The sequence below is a fragment of the Eulemur rufifrons genome, chromosome 7 (assembly GCF_041146395.1).
Source record: "Eulemur rufifrons isolate Redbay chromosome 7, OSU_ERuf_1, whole genome shotgun sequence".
NCBI classification, from domain to species: Eukaryota; Metazoa; Chordata; class Mammalia; order Primates; family Lemuridae; genus Eulemur; species Eulemur rufifrons.
Genome location: NC_090989.1, coordinates 226,915,694 through 226,930,963, shown reverse-complemented (window position 1 = coordinate 226,930,963; position 15,270 = coordinate 226,915,694). Strand labels below are relative to the sequence as shown.

The following is a 15,270-nucleotide window of genomic DNA, read 5'->3' as shown; positions in this document are numbered from 1 at the left end:
AAATAGTTAAATACATTTTAGTGCATTTTGTGGAATTTTATATAGCCTTTGAATAGAGTGAAGTAGCATATAGACAGATATAGATACTGATATGGAAAGAGCTCTAAAACATTTTTAAGTGCAAAAGCAAGGGGTAGTTGTGTGTGTTTGTAAATAGAAACATACATTTGTATAGTCTTATATAAGCACAAAGATATCTTTAGAAAGATGCATGAAGAAAAAAAGGTGGGAGGTGTATGAATATATTATTCATTCAAAAAATGTAATTTGTTATTTTCAACAATCTCTGGCAATCTCTTAATGATTATAAAATATATCTATTTGGTCATAGTCCCCAAATGCATGTAGGTCAAACAACCCCTTCTTTATGTGCCCAATTTATCTAGGAGGTGTCAGGATTCAAATTAAACCTTGATCCTAGGTTTCATTTAAAGCCCTCCTTTATTAGAATGTTGAAAGTTTAGACAATGAAAACTGGCATTAAATTTAATTGAAATTCTTAGGGCCATTCTTATTCAATATTTTGGAATGAAAAAGTGAATGTTTTGTATTTGTATTCATGTATTTCGAGTCTGGATTATTTTCTTTAGTCACTCACTCTCTCAAACACTTATTGAGCAATCACTATTGACCAGGCACTGTGCTTCTGTGAACATAAAGGTTTACAATATGGGCTAATGGAGCTAGTTCCAGCACTGGAATGTACGTAATCCTCCAAGGCAAAAAATCAAAATCCACAAATAGCCTACAGACTTCCTTGAAGTGGTTAGTTTCAACATCTCTTACCATATTATTTATTAAATCACAAATGTTAATCTGTTATAAATTGGTTAATTTTAGATTCACCAAAATCGTGCTTATTTTCTGATAATGTTACTAATATAAGTTCAAAATAGCCTAAAGGTTGGGTAGGGTTGGGTAGCAAGAGAGTGAAAGAGAGGCACAAATCCAAATAATACTTAGACTGCAAAATCACCCTTTAAATAGAGTTAGCTGGCACCATTGTAGGCATACCCTTTACCTACCTACTTATACTCCCGTAAGTAGTAATTGCAGTGAGACTCTGGTAAAGAAATAAGATTTTGATCATGTTTTATTGCAATGGTCCTCAAACTTGAGTGTGCATGTTCTGGAGCACATCACTGGATCTCACCCTTTTGATTCAGTCAGTGTGGGCAAGGGCCCCATACTTGGCATTTCTAACAAGCACCCAGGTGTTACTGAAAATGCTGGTCTAGGGCCACACTTTGAGCAAATCTGTTTTACTAATTACAACGTGAAAATGTTCTAGTACTCCGAATAAATTGCAAAGGGCAGGGACCATTTGAAAATGTAAGTTTGAGTTTGAATCCTAGTACCTAATTCTAACCCAGCAGATTCCTGAAGGGTAGTTCTAGCCACCAAGTGCTTCTGCAGTTGATGTCTCAGAATACTCAAAGGAAGTCCAAGAAGATAGTCTTAATTTCAGCCCACCATCCCAATTTAAACAAATCAAATGTTTTCAGAACACTTTCAGTTTATACAGGGTTTTATCCAAATGGTTTTTTCTCTATCAAAATGCTCACAATAATTTGAGGTGGTGCAAAATTGCCAAAACTTCAGGTTGAAAGCATAATAATTTAAATTTTTCTCTGTATGTCGTAAAGTTATCGGTGAAAATATTTCCTATAATTGAACATTTGTAAGATCTAAAACTTCTTTTCTCTAAATGCCTACTTAGTGTGTAAGATTAAGATTTTGTCTTTAGCTACTTTTCTGGTCCAAGAGGACATGAATAACAAAGTTGGCTAGGTGTTTTTCTGGGTATCTTAGAAAAATTTTAAGGATTGAAAAGTACAGCTTGTTCTGAATCTCTCACAGTTAAGCTTCTTTCAGCATTGCTGTGAAAGTAATGTATATATTAAATACATACCAATTTTTATAGCACTTGAATAGCATTATCATAGCTAGAAACATAGCTTCATTGTGGGTGTTTCTGTGTGCATTGGCCAGGCCTCCTGGTTTCAAGACATGCTCTGTAGACCCTTAGCAGAAGGTATTCATTGAAGAAAAGGAAACTGATACTGATTTAACTGCTTAGTGCCGATATTCAAAATTTTAAATCCATAAACTAAAATGAGAAATATCTTTACATTGTGGCCTAGCAGTCACACTCACATACTACATTCACAAGTGTACATCTACATACACACATATATGACTATGTATATACATGTGCACATAAACCTATGACTGAAACCAAAGTTCCATGAAGGGATAACTTAGCCATACTGTGTGCAGTGAACTCTGATTATTTTCTACTCTATTCGATTTTTTAACTTTTTAGAAATGCTGGTAAGGACCTACATAATTGATTTTATAACTCACTAAGTGGTTGTACCTTACCAAGCAGAAAAGCACTTGTTTGAGCAAATTGAAGAGTAGATCAAAGCATTAGCAATATACCTGTGAGAGAGTCTCCATTGTTGGGTTTTGTTTTGTTTTGGCATTTCTAACAAATGCCTAAATGATTCTGATACTGCTATTCTGGGACCACACTTTGAAAAACCTCAGTTTTAGTAATTATATACATTAAATACAAAGTGAAAATGTTCTTTCCTTTGTTATTCTTGGTTTCAGTGCTTCCTATAAGAAATCTCTCTCACTACACAAACACCAGGAGGCTGTCATTTCAAACAGGTGTATGAGCAGTGTCTACGTGATATCAGCCATCACAGATACCTTTTCTGAACGAAAGTCTCCAAGTAGAAATGTTTCTTTCTTACCTGATCTCAGATGCAAACAAAATTTAAAGTCCTAGAGTCCAGAAGAGAAATTACTCAGAAGGAAATTTCTGATCATAAGTGTGTCCTCTGGATTGGGTTTTTCTAAAGAATTCACTGGGTTTTTTTCCATGATGAAACAGAAATGCTATTTCTCTGAGAAAGCACTCACTGATGAGGTTAAAATATTAACCTGTATTGACAAGAAAATGCATTCATATGTTAGGATACAGTTTTTATGATTAAAATTTTACTATCCAGTCAGAACTTTTTGTTGCCTTATAACTTGATCATTTTAAATCATTTTCAAGTAATACTTATCAATCTTATTTAAATTCTTTTTTATTAGAGAGTAAATCTTGTTAACAGTAAATCATTTAGCAAATTTTAATTTTAGAAGTCACTCCTCAGAAGATAGTTTCATTACAACAATTTGAGATATTACAACTTTATTTATATTCATGTTATATTTGCATATAATGAAAATGATGTTGAACTTACAGTAATAAACCTTGGATTTCAATCTCATAGTTGGTATTAATACTTATATAATCTCAAGAAACCCCCTCAATCCCAGGGAGCCTCAGTTTTCTAATCTGTAAATAGGAGATAATATTCCTTGCCTTTCCTATTTTACAAAGTTACTGTGAAGATCAAATAAGAATTAACATAAAAAGGCTTTATAAATCATAAAGTATTAAGTATTCCATTTTCAAATCACTAACAGTTCTAGAAAAGAAATAGTTTCTACCAATTTTAATTATAGTGGTACTTGAATATATCAATCTTGACCTTTAGTCTTTAAAAAAAAAAAGATTAAAATTCCATTTTAGAGTCAGGAGAACATGCCTTGACCTATAAAGATAATAAATAAGATGATATAATTGTTCTTTTTCTTTCTGTCTTATTAGTGTGTAGTGAAATGAAAGGTCAATATTTACATTAAGAGAGAGTCCTAATTATCCATATATATGATATTCTATTAGGGACATTGCATAGATGTACATAAATGTGTATATAAACCACATGTCCAGGGGAAGCTCTTTTGCCCTATATAAATCATACAAAAGACTCAGCATCACCTCCTTTTCCTACATTTCAAACTGAGGTTTACCTTTTTGGAGTTATCAAGTGCCCCTAAATGAACCCTGTGCTCCAACCAGTCTTGATTAACTGGTATGAGAATTATCTGTAAGTGGCACAGATTTTACTGAAGATTTTGTAGGGGAAGGCAATGATGGTGTATTTAAAGGATTTGTTCTGTAAAATTTGGATTCAGTCAAGAGGCCACACTCAAGGATCCAGAAGGCCACATGTGGCCCCAAGGCCACAGGTTCCCCAGCCCTGGTTAGCATCTCACTCTCCAAAACACAGTCACATAAAGCCTCTTTGCATCACCTTGTTCTCTCCAGCCTGTCCTTTCTTTCTGCCAGTGATCATTCATCTCCATTCTTTCCAGATCTAGGATTGTTCCAATCTCCTCTGGATCTCTCAGCCCTTCAGTGAACAATTAAGCCTGGCAGAAACTGCAAAACATAGGGACATCCCATTAGAAGGATTCTCCTTCGTTAGAAGGCAGTGGGGAATTATAAATAACAGTGGAAATGATAAATATTAATAATAGGGAAAGCTTTTTTTCTGTTACATTTTTCTCTTTAAAAATATCCACTGCCTTAGAAAAAAACACAGTATTGATCCCTTCTTTGAGCATTGCAAAAGAGAACACAAGGACAGTGTTCACTGAACATCCAGACCTCATTTGACTCCTTGTCTCCCCACTGTCATCTTCTTTTTCTGGGGGCTTAGGTAGGACTTTTCTCTGAGGTCCCTTTTGGGACACTGATTCTTCGTTGGATATTGTATAAACCTCAAAGTAGGTCTGGGTGCCTGGAGACTATCTACCTGTCTTTAATTCCAGCAATAGGCAACATTAGCATTTTAGTGACTGGAAAAGAGTTTTCAGCCTGAGTTTTAGGCCACATGTTTATCACACTATGTCTCTGTCCCCCGTCAGGTAATAGGTGCCCTGGCCTTTATAGGTCCTTCTTAGACGGGTTGCTGTATCTTTGTAGGGGCTCCATTGAGCTTTATTTTTTCCCTCCTGGATGTGAAATATAACATCTCCCTTGCCTTTTCTGAATTTCTAATCCTAATTCCTAAGAAGCCCTGGAAGATTACCTTCATTACTGTAGTCTGTCATAAAATGTTCATTCTTGGTATACTAAAAAGAAATGATGTACTCTGCCTTACAGTCATTGCAATTTTTTCTTGAATCTACCCCACAAGAATTAATGTCTGCTTGTTGCCATGGGATGATATTTTTATCACATTTGTGATCATGCCACTTTGTACCCCAGAAGCAAATTAATTGGTATCATCTCTGGCACTCCAGACTTAGTATGGAGATCCTTCTGCTCAGATGAGGGCAACCCACTTATATACACCATCCCTGGGATTTTGTCTTTTCAGAATTCAGTGTTTGGTTGGGAGAGCTAGTCACTTCTATATTTATTTTAATTCTCCAATTGCTACCTGGTGCCCCAGTCCAAATATTATTTTCTCATAGTAACTGGTATTACCTTCGTCTCTTTCTTCACCTAAGTTACTCACAGCAAAAGTCATAAGAGATGGGTTCTTGTACTCTGTAATGAACTCTTATTTTCTTTGAATAACCTTCATTGTGAACCACTCTCTCACCAAGATGCTCCGACCAGGTTGATTTTTCTAATTATGCTCCTTAGCACCTTGTTATATGACACATTGCAAAGAGGTCTTTTTATGTTCCTGGTAATGTATGGTCAGAAATCTGGCATATTAAATGTAGCAAGTTCTCCACAAGTTCTCCACCTGACCTTTGACTCTTCAGCCTTTGCAGGCATTCTGTCAGGGTCACGTTTGAAGCTTTGAGACCTCATATAATTCCTAAGGCTGGGAAATTTTCTATCCATCTTTATCACTTTTCTGCCCTAGAGGCCAGCCACTCCTCTGGTGTTTCAGCAGCCTGTCTAAATGCAGTACAGAATCCTCCTATCCATTTTCTGAAGATGTTTCTGGCTTCCAATAGTACTGGACAAAGGGTTCCCATCATTGGCTGATAACCAGTGTTAGAGAAGATTTCCATTCTCCTGGGAATCATCTTCTAGATAGTCAATCTGGAGAGTTTTAAATCATCCCAAATATATTGCCACGGGTCTTCTTTTATCTTCCAGAAAAGAATCTAGTTTTTCTAAGAAGTCACGTACCCATAGTGGCTGGAATGGATGTCAGTCTCTTACCTGCTGTTTCACATAGGTAGTTTCTATGTCTCACCTACTTCAATGATCTCACTTAATGCTTTGTAAGCCTGTCTTTCCAGACTGAATATCTCATCTCAAATGAAGCACCCCACCATTTGATCTCAGAGGAGTTGCCATAGCTTCTTATCTGATTATGAGGCAACAGTCCAGGACCATCATGAACCAGTCTTGACTCCCAAGCGCCTTGTATCCTAGCATTAGATAATCATGGGAGCATGTGTACACTATCGGTGACTCCATCTCAAGGTGATTGTTTAGTAGATACAACTGATCACTGTATCGTAGGTCAGAGAATTGATTTTTCAGAAGATAAGCAAGGATATTTTCATAGTCTAAAGCTTCATTAGTTTAAGTAAAAAATGGAAAATGCTTACCATGCCCACTTTTTAATTGGAAAAAAAAGAATTTTTTAGTCATAAAAAATATTTGGCTTTGTACCATTAAGTAAAAAAAGAAAGGACATTTAAAAACATGAAAAGAGAATCTAAGAGAAAGGAAAAGATATGTAGAGAAAAAGGAGCAATACTCAAGAAGAGAGACATCATTGAGACCTGGAATTAGTCTGACTTTCAGGTTGTCACAGGCCTCTTGTTAATCTGATTACAATACTTTGCACTACAGTTGAAATTTCAATAACAAGATGATCAGTATTCTTAGAATAAAGATAATGCAGCAGAGAAATGAACAGGAAAACATTTTAGAATCTATTCATGTCAATGTGTTTGATATGTGTATTTGAAACATTCTTATCACACAGTGATGAAATAAAGGCCATTGTGTTCATTTCAGGTAAAAATAAGGTACTACCAAGCTTTCTACCTTAGACTCCCCACCTTTGGATCTGTAATTCAAGACTATGTTTGTATTCTACCTTTTCATTCTCACTGCTGCCTTACTACCAGGCTTTCATAGATGATTACCATAGCTTCCAAATTGGTTTTCCTGTCTAGATCCCTCCCATCCTACGTTATATCCCAAATTAATACATAAAGTGCTGCCACATCAGATTAATTCCCTTTCTCGAGACTTTTCAACAATGGCTCACATCCTATTTAATTAAAGAGCCTAGCCAAGAAATTGCAGCCTGTCCAACTTAATTTACCTATCCCTAAAGGGACTTTACTCTTTAGCCAGTTTTACCCTTCTTCAAACTTACATTGTAGTGTCTTATCTTGTTTGCTCTGCCTAAATGTTCACTAACCTGCCCGTATCAGAATGCCAGGCATGATTTGTCAGTTCTCTACTAAAGAACAGCCTTACCCATGCTCTGTCTAACTGTAACAGCAAGAAGTAATTCTCCCCTCTCTCCCTTCCTCTGTATTCTAGTAATATTTAATTATTTAATTCATTCTGGTTGCCCTTAATTACTTACATTTATATATGTATAGATGTAGTCCTTTGTAAATGTATAGACCCATTGTGTCTCTTCTACCAATTAGTCAAGCAATGATAAATTTGAATCACTTTTAAATTCTAGCTACCTGGCAATCTAGCTGTTTAATCATTTACATTTTATGAAGCTATAGTGATATAGTATCTTTGATGAGATGAGGAACATTTCCTCAGATGATCTATGACAATATCATGTTGAACATTTGGGCCAATAATCTTTTGGATCAATGAGCTTACTTTTAAGGAAATTTTCCATCTGTCTTACCTGATCATCGTTTCCTATATGACAGTTACGGATATTGTGGTGGAATATCATTTAGTGTTAAATATATTTCTACCCAAGAGAATTTATAAGTTTTTCCTAAGGAATGAATTTAATTTTTTAAATGATCTACAGTAAATTGGTGGCATATGATCTTACCAGTTCACTTCTGTCTCAGTGTTTTAGGTGTCAAATACTAAAATGTACCATCTTTTTCTTGAGATTGGTCAAATTCCAGAAGGTTGAACAAATATTTTCTCAAATATCTAATCTACAATAATGGAAAAGTTAACAAATTAATTTCATTCTTGATGAGCCTGGTAGAAATTTATCCTAATTCACTAACATTTTATTAGCTTATTTGCACTCCATTCCTCTGTTCCTCTATCCAGCTCCTCCTTATATACATCAATAATTCTTTTGGAATAGTAACACTAATTAATCTTCCATAATTTTATAATATCAAAATGTTGCCTCATTATTACTCTTCTTCCCCATTTTTTATATTATTCCTCTAACCTCTCTTTCACCCTCACTTTCCCTCTATTGTCATAATATATTCCCATAGATGATAATCTCTTCCACTTGTCCCTGAAAGCTTCTGTTGAATCCAAAAACATTAATTGAGCACACTTCAGCCCTTACCTATTTTAACCTTATGACTGGTGCTGTCCATTATACTTAGTAAAACCCATCTCCTGGCCTTATCTGAAAACCAACATTTTTCAACATCCATATACTTCCCTCAGAACCTTAATGACCTTGCTTCTTCCTTGACTTCCACATACCAATATCTAATTCCAACCAGTTTTTTTTCAGCCTTTCTTAGACCACACCCTACAACCTAGATTCCTTGCCATGTCCCAAATATGGACACACCCTATGCTTTCTTGCCTCCTGGCTTTATTGAGTCTATTTTTCCTCCCTAGAATACCCTTTCCCCTACTTTTACCCACTGAAACCTTTACATCTTTTTAAAGCATGGGTTCTGAATTTGAGGAGTCTATGAACTCCAAGAAAGTGAATGCAAATTTTGTTGGTGTTCTTAAATAAATTTTTTTCAAGTAGAGGGTTTGCAGTTTTCATACATCCTCAGAAGGTGACCAAGACTCCTCCAAAAGTGAAAAAATACTGTTTTCATTTTCTTCTACCTTTCTGAACTATGCTTTTATCTTTGTTTCTCTTATAGCTTTGTTTGTATAATTATGCATTTGTTCATAATGCATAATATGACTACATACCCTAGTCTCTGTTAGTAAACTGTAATATTTGGATTATGAAGTTTTTTTTAACTATGGTTTCCTGCACACTGCCCTATATATGAGAAGTATACAGTCACTGTGTAATAAATAAAACCCATCCTTTAAAAAAATGTAATTTTAATCTGCCAGCGGATTAATGTAATTGGGTCTATCATCCTTTCATGAGATTAGAATTCCCTTCAAAGTTGTAGGTTTGTTTTTTAATTAATATGATAAATACATGTTAAGTTTTTTGTATGTTTCTCAGAAGTTCTAAACAGTGAGATGGTAACTAAATGTTCTGGGTGGTCCTTTGGATTAATTAATAAGCCTCAAAGAATTCATAGGTATTTGGAAGTCTGTAGGTTTACAAGTAGGCTCCAACATGCATGCTCTGAAACTGGTTGTCTTCCTTATAGAAAAACCCAATGTTTATTTCTTGATTGTCCTATCATTCCATGTTTCCTCCTTTCTGTTCTCTGGCGTCCACAAATTAAGCACAGGCCTGAGTCAACTAGGCAGAAGATTACTAAAGCTAAAAGAAATAGTTTATTTGTTGTTTATATTACAAAATGATATAAAGAAGAACCAAAATTCTGAAGGTCCAAGGCATTCTAGAAAGGCACTATATCTGTCACTGGGGAGTCCAGCTTGACCAGTGTATCTTCTTGCTCCTTTCTTGTTCTTTTCCAAAGCTCTTCAAAAACTGACCAGAAATTTGAAGGCTGTATCCTAACAACTTGGCCTTCTAGGGAATTGTCTGGAAATCTAGGACCACTCAGATTTCTATTAAAGAGTAGCAACTTTAGTAATAGAAGCAGATCTCTAACTTTTTTCCCAGAAAAAAAAAGTGCTCAGGTGTTTTTCTAACTTAAAATTGCTTCCTAACAAATCCATAGTATAGACTTCATCAGTGTTGCTCAGTGATTATATTTCTTACAATTTTTACCTTTTATCTAAACCTCTAATATAAGTTATGGACCATTTTATTTTTATTTAGTAGACCGAGGTGTTCCCTCAAATTCTCCACACTCAAACTTTAAAGAAAATGTAAGCATTTTAGCAAATTAGGATTTTGAGCAAATTCTTCCTAGAAGTAATTGATAGTCATATGAATATTTTCAGCTGTTTTCTAATCTGTGTTTTCTCTTTGAAAACAACAGCACTTATTGATCCTCTTTTAAAAGATCTAATATGAAATCCTTTATACTTTCATAGTTTAACATTTTGGAAAATGTTTGTTTACTCATTACATGTACATTATTCTTTCTCTAATGTATCTTTTCTCGCTTGTGCAATATCACTTTCTTCAGTTTATTTTCAAGTGTAATGATAAAATGCATTAGCATCCCTCTGGCAGAGAGAATATTTTAGAAGCTAGTTTACTTAATTTTGTGATCTAAAAAAGTTAACAATCGAATAAATTATATTACATTTTCTTATGATTTAATTTAATATCTTTTCAAAGAATATTTTTTCTATAATTTCTTAACCTAACATATTCTTTTCAGTATTACATTTTATTAACTCCAAGGAAGAACCAGCAACTTGGGAAAAAAATATGAAATAAAATTAAAGCTATTAATTCCCAAGTTGTTTAGAAGAAAATTAGATTTAATGCTGATATAATTGATAGTGAACATTCTGTGTATAAAGTGTTCTACTATAAAGAAATTGGAAACTTTATAGAAAATTAAAAGACTTTGCTATGTATATTACTGTCTCTCAGTTTTGTTTAGGAGGGGGCAGTATGTTAAAATTTCAAGGCATCATCAATTTGTATAGCCAGTGTAAAGTATGAGAAAGTTAACTATGTTTTAAAGCCTTAAATATTTTTGTAACTGCTTATGCTGAATTTTTAATGTGATCAGATTGTTAAAATAAAAATAATGAGATCAATTTTCTCTTTTAAATTTCATAATATGACTTTTTAAAAAACTTTAGTTGATATTACTAATATAACCCAGTATTAAATACAGGGTGTTGAGTACCTGTTTTTTAACAGAACATGCAATAATACCAGGAGATGAAAGGCAGATAACTTTAAATATGAGGTTATCAAAAGTGAATCACATTTATCATTGGCAGCTGCTACTTAATTAAGGTTTTTGTGATTGCTTATGGTATGCTGAGATTACATGGAATAAAGCTATTTCTGTGATTGTCCCTTTTCTTTGTTGGCTCTGAATTATTTTCTCTTCTACGTTCCATTTCTGCTGTGTCATTTCTAATATCTTTGCCTCACCACCACATCCAAAAATATAATATAGGGACCACGGTTACAGCATAAAGTTTGTTCATACTAGTGACCCCCCCATTTCCAAATTTTAAGAGAGGGATATATAGATTAAGTAGCTTTTGAACATTAATGAAGGAATCTTTGTACATTTGCATTAAAATACTAATACATACTAAACTCAGAATCGGTAGTATGATTTTTCTTTCATGACAGAATAGAACAAATATTAAATACTCTTTAGGTGGGAGACTATTTACAAAGAGAGAGGTTACTATCCCACATCTTGAACTGTGAAAGTCAAGAATGTTTTTTCATAACTAGAAAAATCCACCAGGGTTTCTGCTCCTCAAGTCTCCATTCTGATTATAATTACAGAATGTTCAAAAAGGTTTACCTTTGTGATTGGGCTTATTATTAGTGTGCATATTTTTATTTTATTCTCTGGGGGTGGGGGGAAGAAGGGGTGAAAACACATTTAGTGATAGCTATTCATTAGCCACCATTGAAGAAGAAATTGAGCTTTAAAGAGTCTATCAAAAATTCTCTGGTCAGCCTTTTATTACTATCTTGTCTTGAGCCCTTTTTTTAATGACATCTATTATCAGATTGAAATGGCGATTGAGACGCTGCAAAAGTCTGACGGTCTATCCACTCACAGAAGCTCTCTTCTCAACAGCCATGTAAGTTGCCTCTTCTTCATGTACACTAATCTCTTGCTTGTTCTGCATGTGTTGCTTGCCTCTAAATGCTTGTTTTATTTATTTACTTATTTATTTTGCTTCTTAACCTTCCTTTCTCAGTCCCTTATGATCTCTGTATCATTTAATGGCTATTTTGTACAGTGGAATATCTAAAAAATAGAGCCCCAAGTGTAATGCTTTATTAGGTTTTCGTACTGTTTTTGGCACAGATATAACATTTTCAAGTTAATAAGTAATGAGCTGCCATTCATTTGTAAAATGTAATTAATGGGAAATTAAATATTTAAAATATTCTAGTTTGATATTTATTGTGAAGCAAATACTTGTACTCTACATCTCTATGTCTGAGATAGAGAAACAGTTTTGTCTACTTGTGTGACCAGTAATATATTTTAAGTGGAAAAAAGATGACTAATGTCAAACACAATGATAAACTGTTTGAAAATGATTTTTATAAGGTGGGCAGTAATCAGCCTTACAGATGAGCTCAGACCCAAAACCTAAAGAGAAATAAAAGTGGGCCAAAAGAAAAAGTAAAGCTGTAGATAACACATAAATTACTAACAATTGAGATAAAACAGAGATACCATTGCTGTTTCTTGAAGTTTTTCACTGTTATCAGATGCATCACTATGACACTGGTAAGTGTAAAAAGAATGATGACAGTTTTGTGAAATTATAAACATTTTCATCAACTGTTCAAATTTGGGGAAGCATTGGAAATGCTGATTAAAAATTTCCTTGTTATGATGATTTCTGAATATATGGAAAAAAGTAAATAGACCTGTAACTTAAATCTACTTTAAGTAACCTTCTGCTAAATTAATATTAGTGATATTTTGTAAAAATTAGAGTTTTTCCTACCAATTGACACTATGTTCTTAAATTTAGGGATAAAATCATCATGTTTTCTTAATTCTTTCCCATATTTTGTAACTGAAAAGTCCAAGATCAGATCACCCGAATGAAGTACTCATTATTTCTTTCAATTAACCTAAAACTTTTACCTCATAGAAAATATTTTCACTATTCTTTTAAAATATTTGACTTTTGAAGCATTTAAATTTTATATTATAAAATAACACTAAATATCTCAATACTTCCTTTTGTTATTACACATTTGTTTTTAGATGGAATATTTTGTCCTGTTTCTTTTTCAAGGGAAAGTATCATGGCAAACAAAAACAGGGTTAACCAAATTGGAGAATGCCTATACTTTTGATAAAAATTATTTGTAAAAACCTGTAGGAGCATATATTTTGGCCCTTCTTTCTGAAAGAGTTTTAAAAATATGATTTTTCCCCTTTTTGAAAATTTGCATTCGGTATATCACTCTTTTATATGTTTCCTAAGTATATTCCTGCTGTGTTGGCAATGAGTCTGTGATTGTGTTAAAAACTGATTTACTATTAATATACACCGCTAGGCTGTGTGTGTTGCGGGGGGATGATGATTAACTGGTATTTATGTTTTGGAAATGGCAAGTGAAAATGTTCCTCACTTTTAGTCAGAAATGTACAGGGACATAAGAGTAAAAGACAAACTGGAGTTTCCAGTTACTCTTTTTCAACTTTCAGACTTCTAAGTTGTACTTTGATATTCAATTCACAGTTCCTTTTTATTTAAGATATATAAATTAAGAAAATATGTTTACTTTTAACTTGAACTTCAATTACTCATCTTAAATAGTATTTTTGTGAATAATAATGTAGGTAGAAGAGTGATATAGAATGTTTTATATTTTTTTAATTTGTTGATTTGTTTGAATCTTTTCAACTATGTTAGGGTTTTTAAAAAATTATTTTTCTCTTGCAGAATTCGTGAAGTAATATTTAATGTTAATGAATGTGTGAATTATGCTGCATAAACAACAGAGATGTTATTACTCCATGGCTTCATATTTTTTATTACATAGTGTAGCAAATCTTCCATATTAGTAACAACTGCCTGAAGCACTTCAGTATGTAGATAGAGTGGGTGCAAATATTGCTAATGCAGTGATAATCTTTCTCTATGCTGATGTATTTTTATTACACCTCAGAGGTATAAGGAAATTTATTCAAAAACACATTTGTAGGTGAAATCTTTAGACATATAAGACATTCTACAGATGGTTTTTAACAGTGGAGAAAGGATTAGTGCTTCTGCTGACTAGTCAGTGAAGTTACTTTCTCCCTGAACATAGAAAAAGATCCTATTGTCTTTTTGTCCTCCTTAGAGAGTTAATGATGCTCTTAATTTTTATTAGATTTATCCAAACTAGAATAGTTAACTGGAATTAGCTATTGCATGCATTCTAGTTGATAACTATTTGCTAAAAGTATTTTAAATTCTGTGCAGAAATTTTTTAGTAGAGAGACTTTTTTAAAAAAAATTGCTCTTAATATTTTAAATGCCAAACTATAAGTTACCTTTATCTCTCACTATATAGGGTATAATAAAGAATAATTTGAGGTTTGTGGGATTCTTTGGGGTGGACATGAATTCAGCTTTATGATTAGTTCTCTGATTTATCAGTTTCTATAAAGGATCAATTTCATTAGGCAAAAAAAATGAGAAGAAATTATCAATAATTTGTATCCCATATTTACTTGTGTCTAAAGAGGTGTGTTAATCATGATTTTTGAGCTGCAAAGTCAATTTTCATCCTATTTTGGGGTATGAAATAGAAAGGATTTCCTATTTTCTCTTCATAAATTTGGTTATTCACAATAATTAAAAAAAAAACTCTTATTAGGATCAAATCAAATAAATAATCCCTCTGAGTAGAATCCAGCTTGATTGTTCTACTTTTCAACTCTCTTTCCATACATTAGAATATAGAGCGGGATATTAAATTTTGTATCCTATTGTTCAGCACGTTCTTGAGAATTAACATGACAGCAATTATTTCAGTACTAACGTCTCATAGGCAGTAAGTAAATATTTATTGACAAGTGAAAGTGCCAAGAAAGTAGGATTATTATGTTTTGTTTATCAGTGCATCTCTGGTGCCTAAACAGTGCCTGGTACATAGTAGATGCTCACTAAATATTTGCTAAATGAATAAACATGAGAAACAATAGAAGGGAACAGACCTTATCTTACCTTCAGTATTCTAGGATGCATTTGCCAGTCATGTATGCATTTATTTAGAGACTTATATATGTATTGTATTGTTTCCTTTATTTTCAAGTTTGCTTCAGTAGATGTATGTATAAACATAGTTGGTAGAGGGTGGTGTCCTCCTACCATTTGAGTAAAGAATATATGCTCACTCTATCATTTTTCCATATGCAGCCTCTAGTTTAAGAGTAGACAACTTTTTTTTTTCTCCAAACAATCTAATCCTCTAAAAAGTTCTAGCCAAGAGTGATATTATTCATCTCCTTGTATTT

At 33.3% G+C, this 15,270-nt stretch overlaps 1 protein-coding gene across 2 annotated transcripts in view; it reads left to right on the top strand.

Annotated features, from left to right (window-relative positions):
• The window catches only part of RFX3 (regulatory factor X3), a 284,384-nt gene that overhangs the window by 189,968 nt on the left and 79,146 nt on the right, over positions 1-15,270 (top strand). For both annotated transcript variants that reach the window (XM_069474175.1, XM_069474176.1), the window contains one exon: positions 11,798-11,872. In XM_069474175.1, the coding sequence (XP_069330276.1) occupies positions 11,798-11,872 (75 nt within the window). The remainder of the gene's footprint in view (positions 1-11,797; positions 11,873-15,270) is intronic.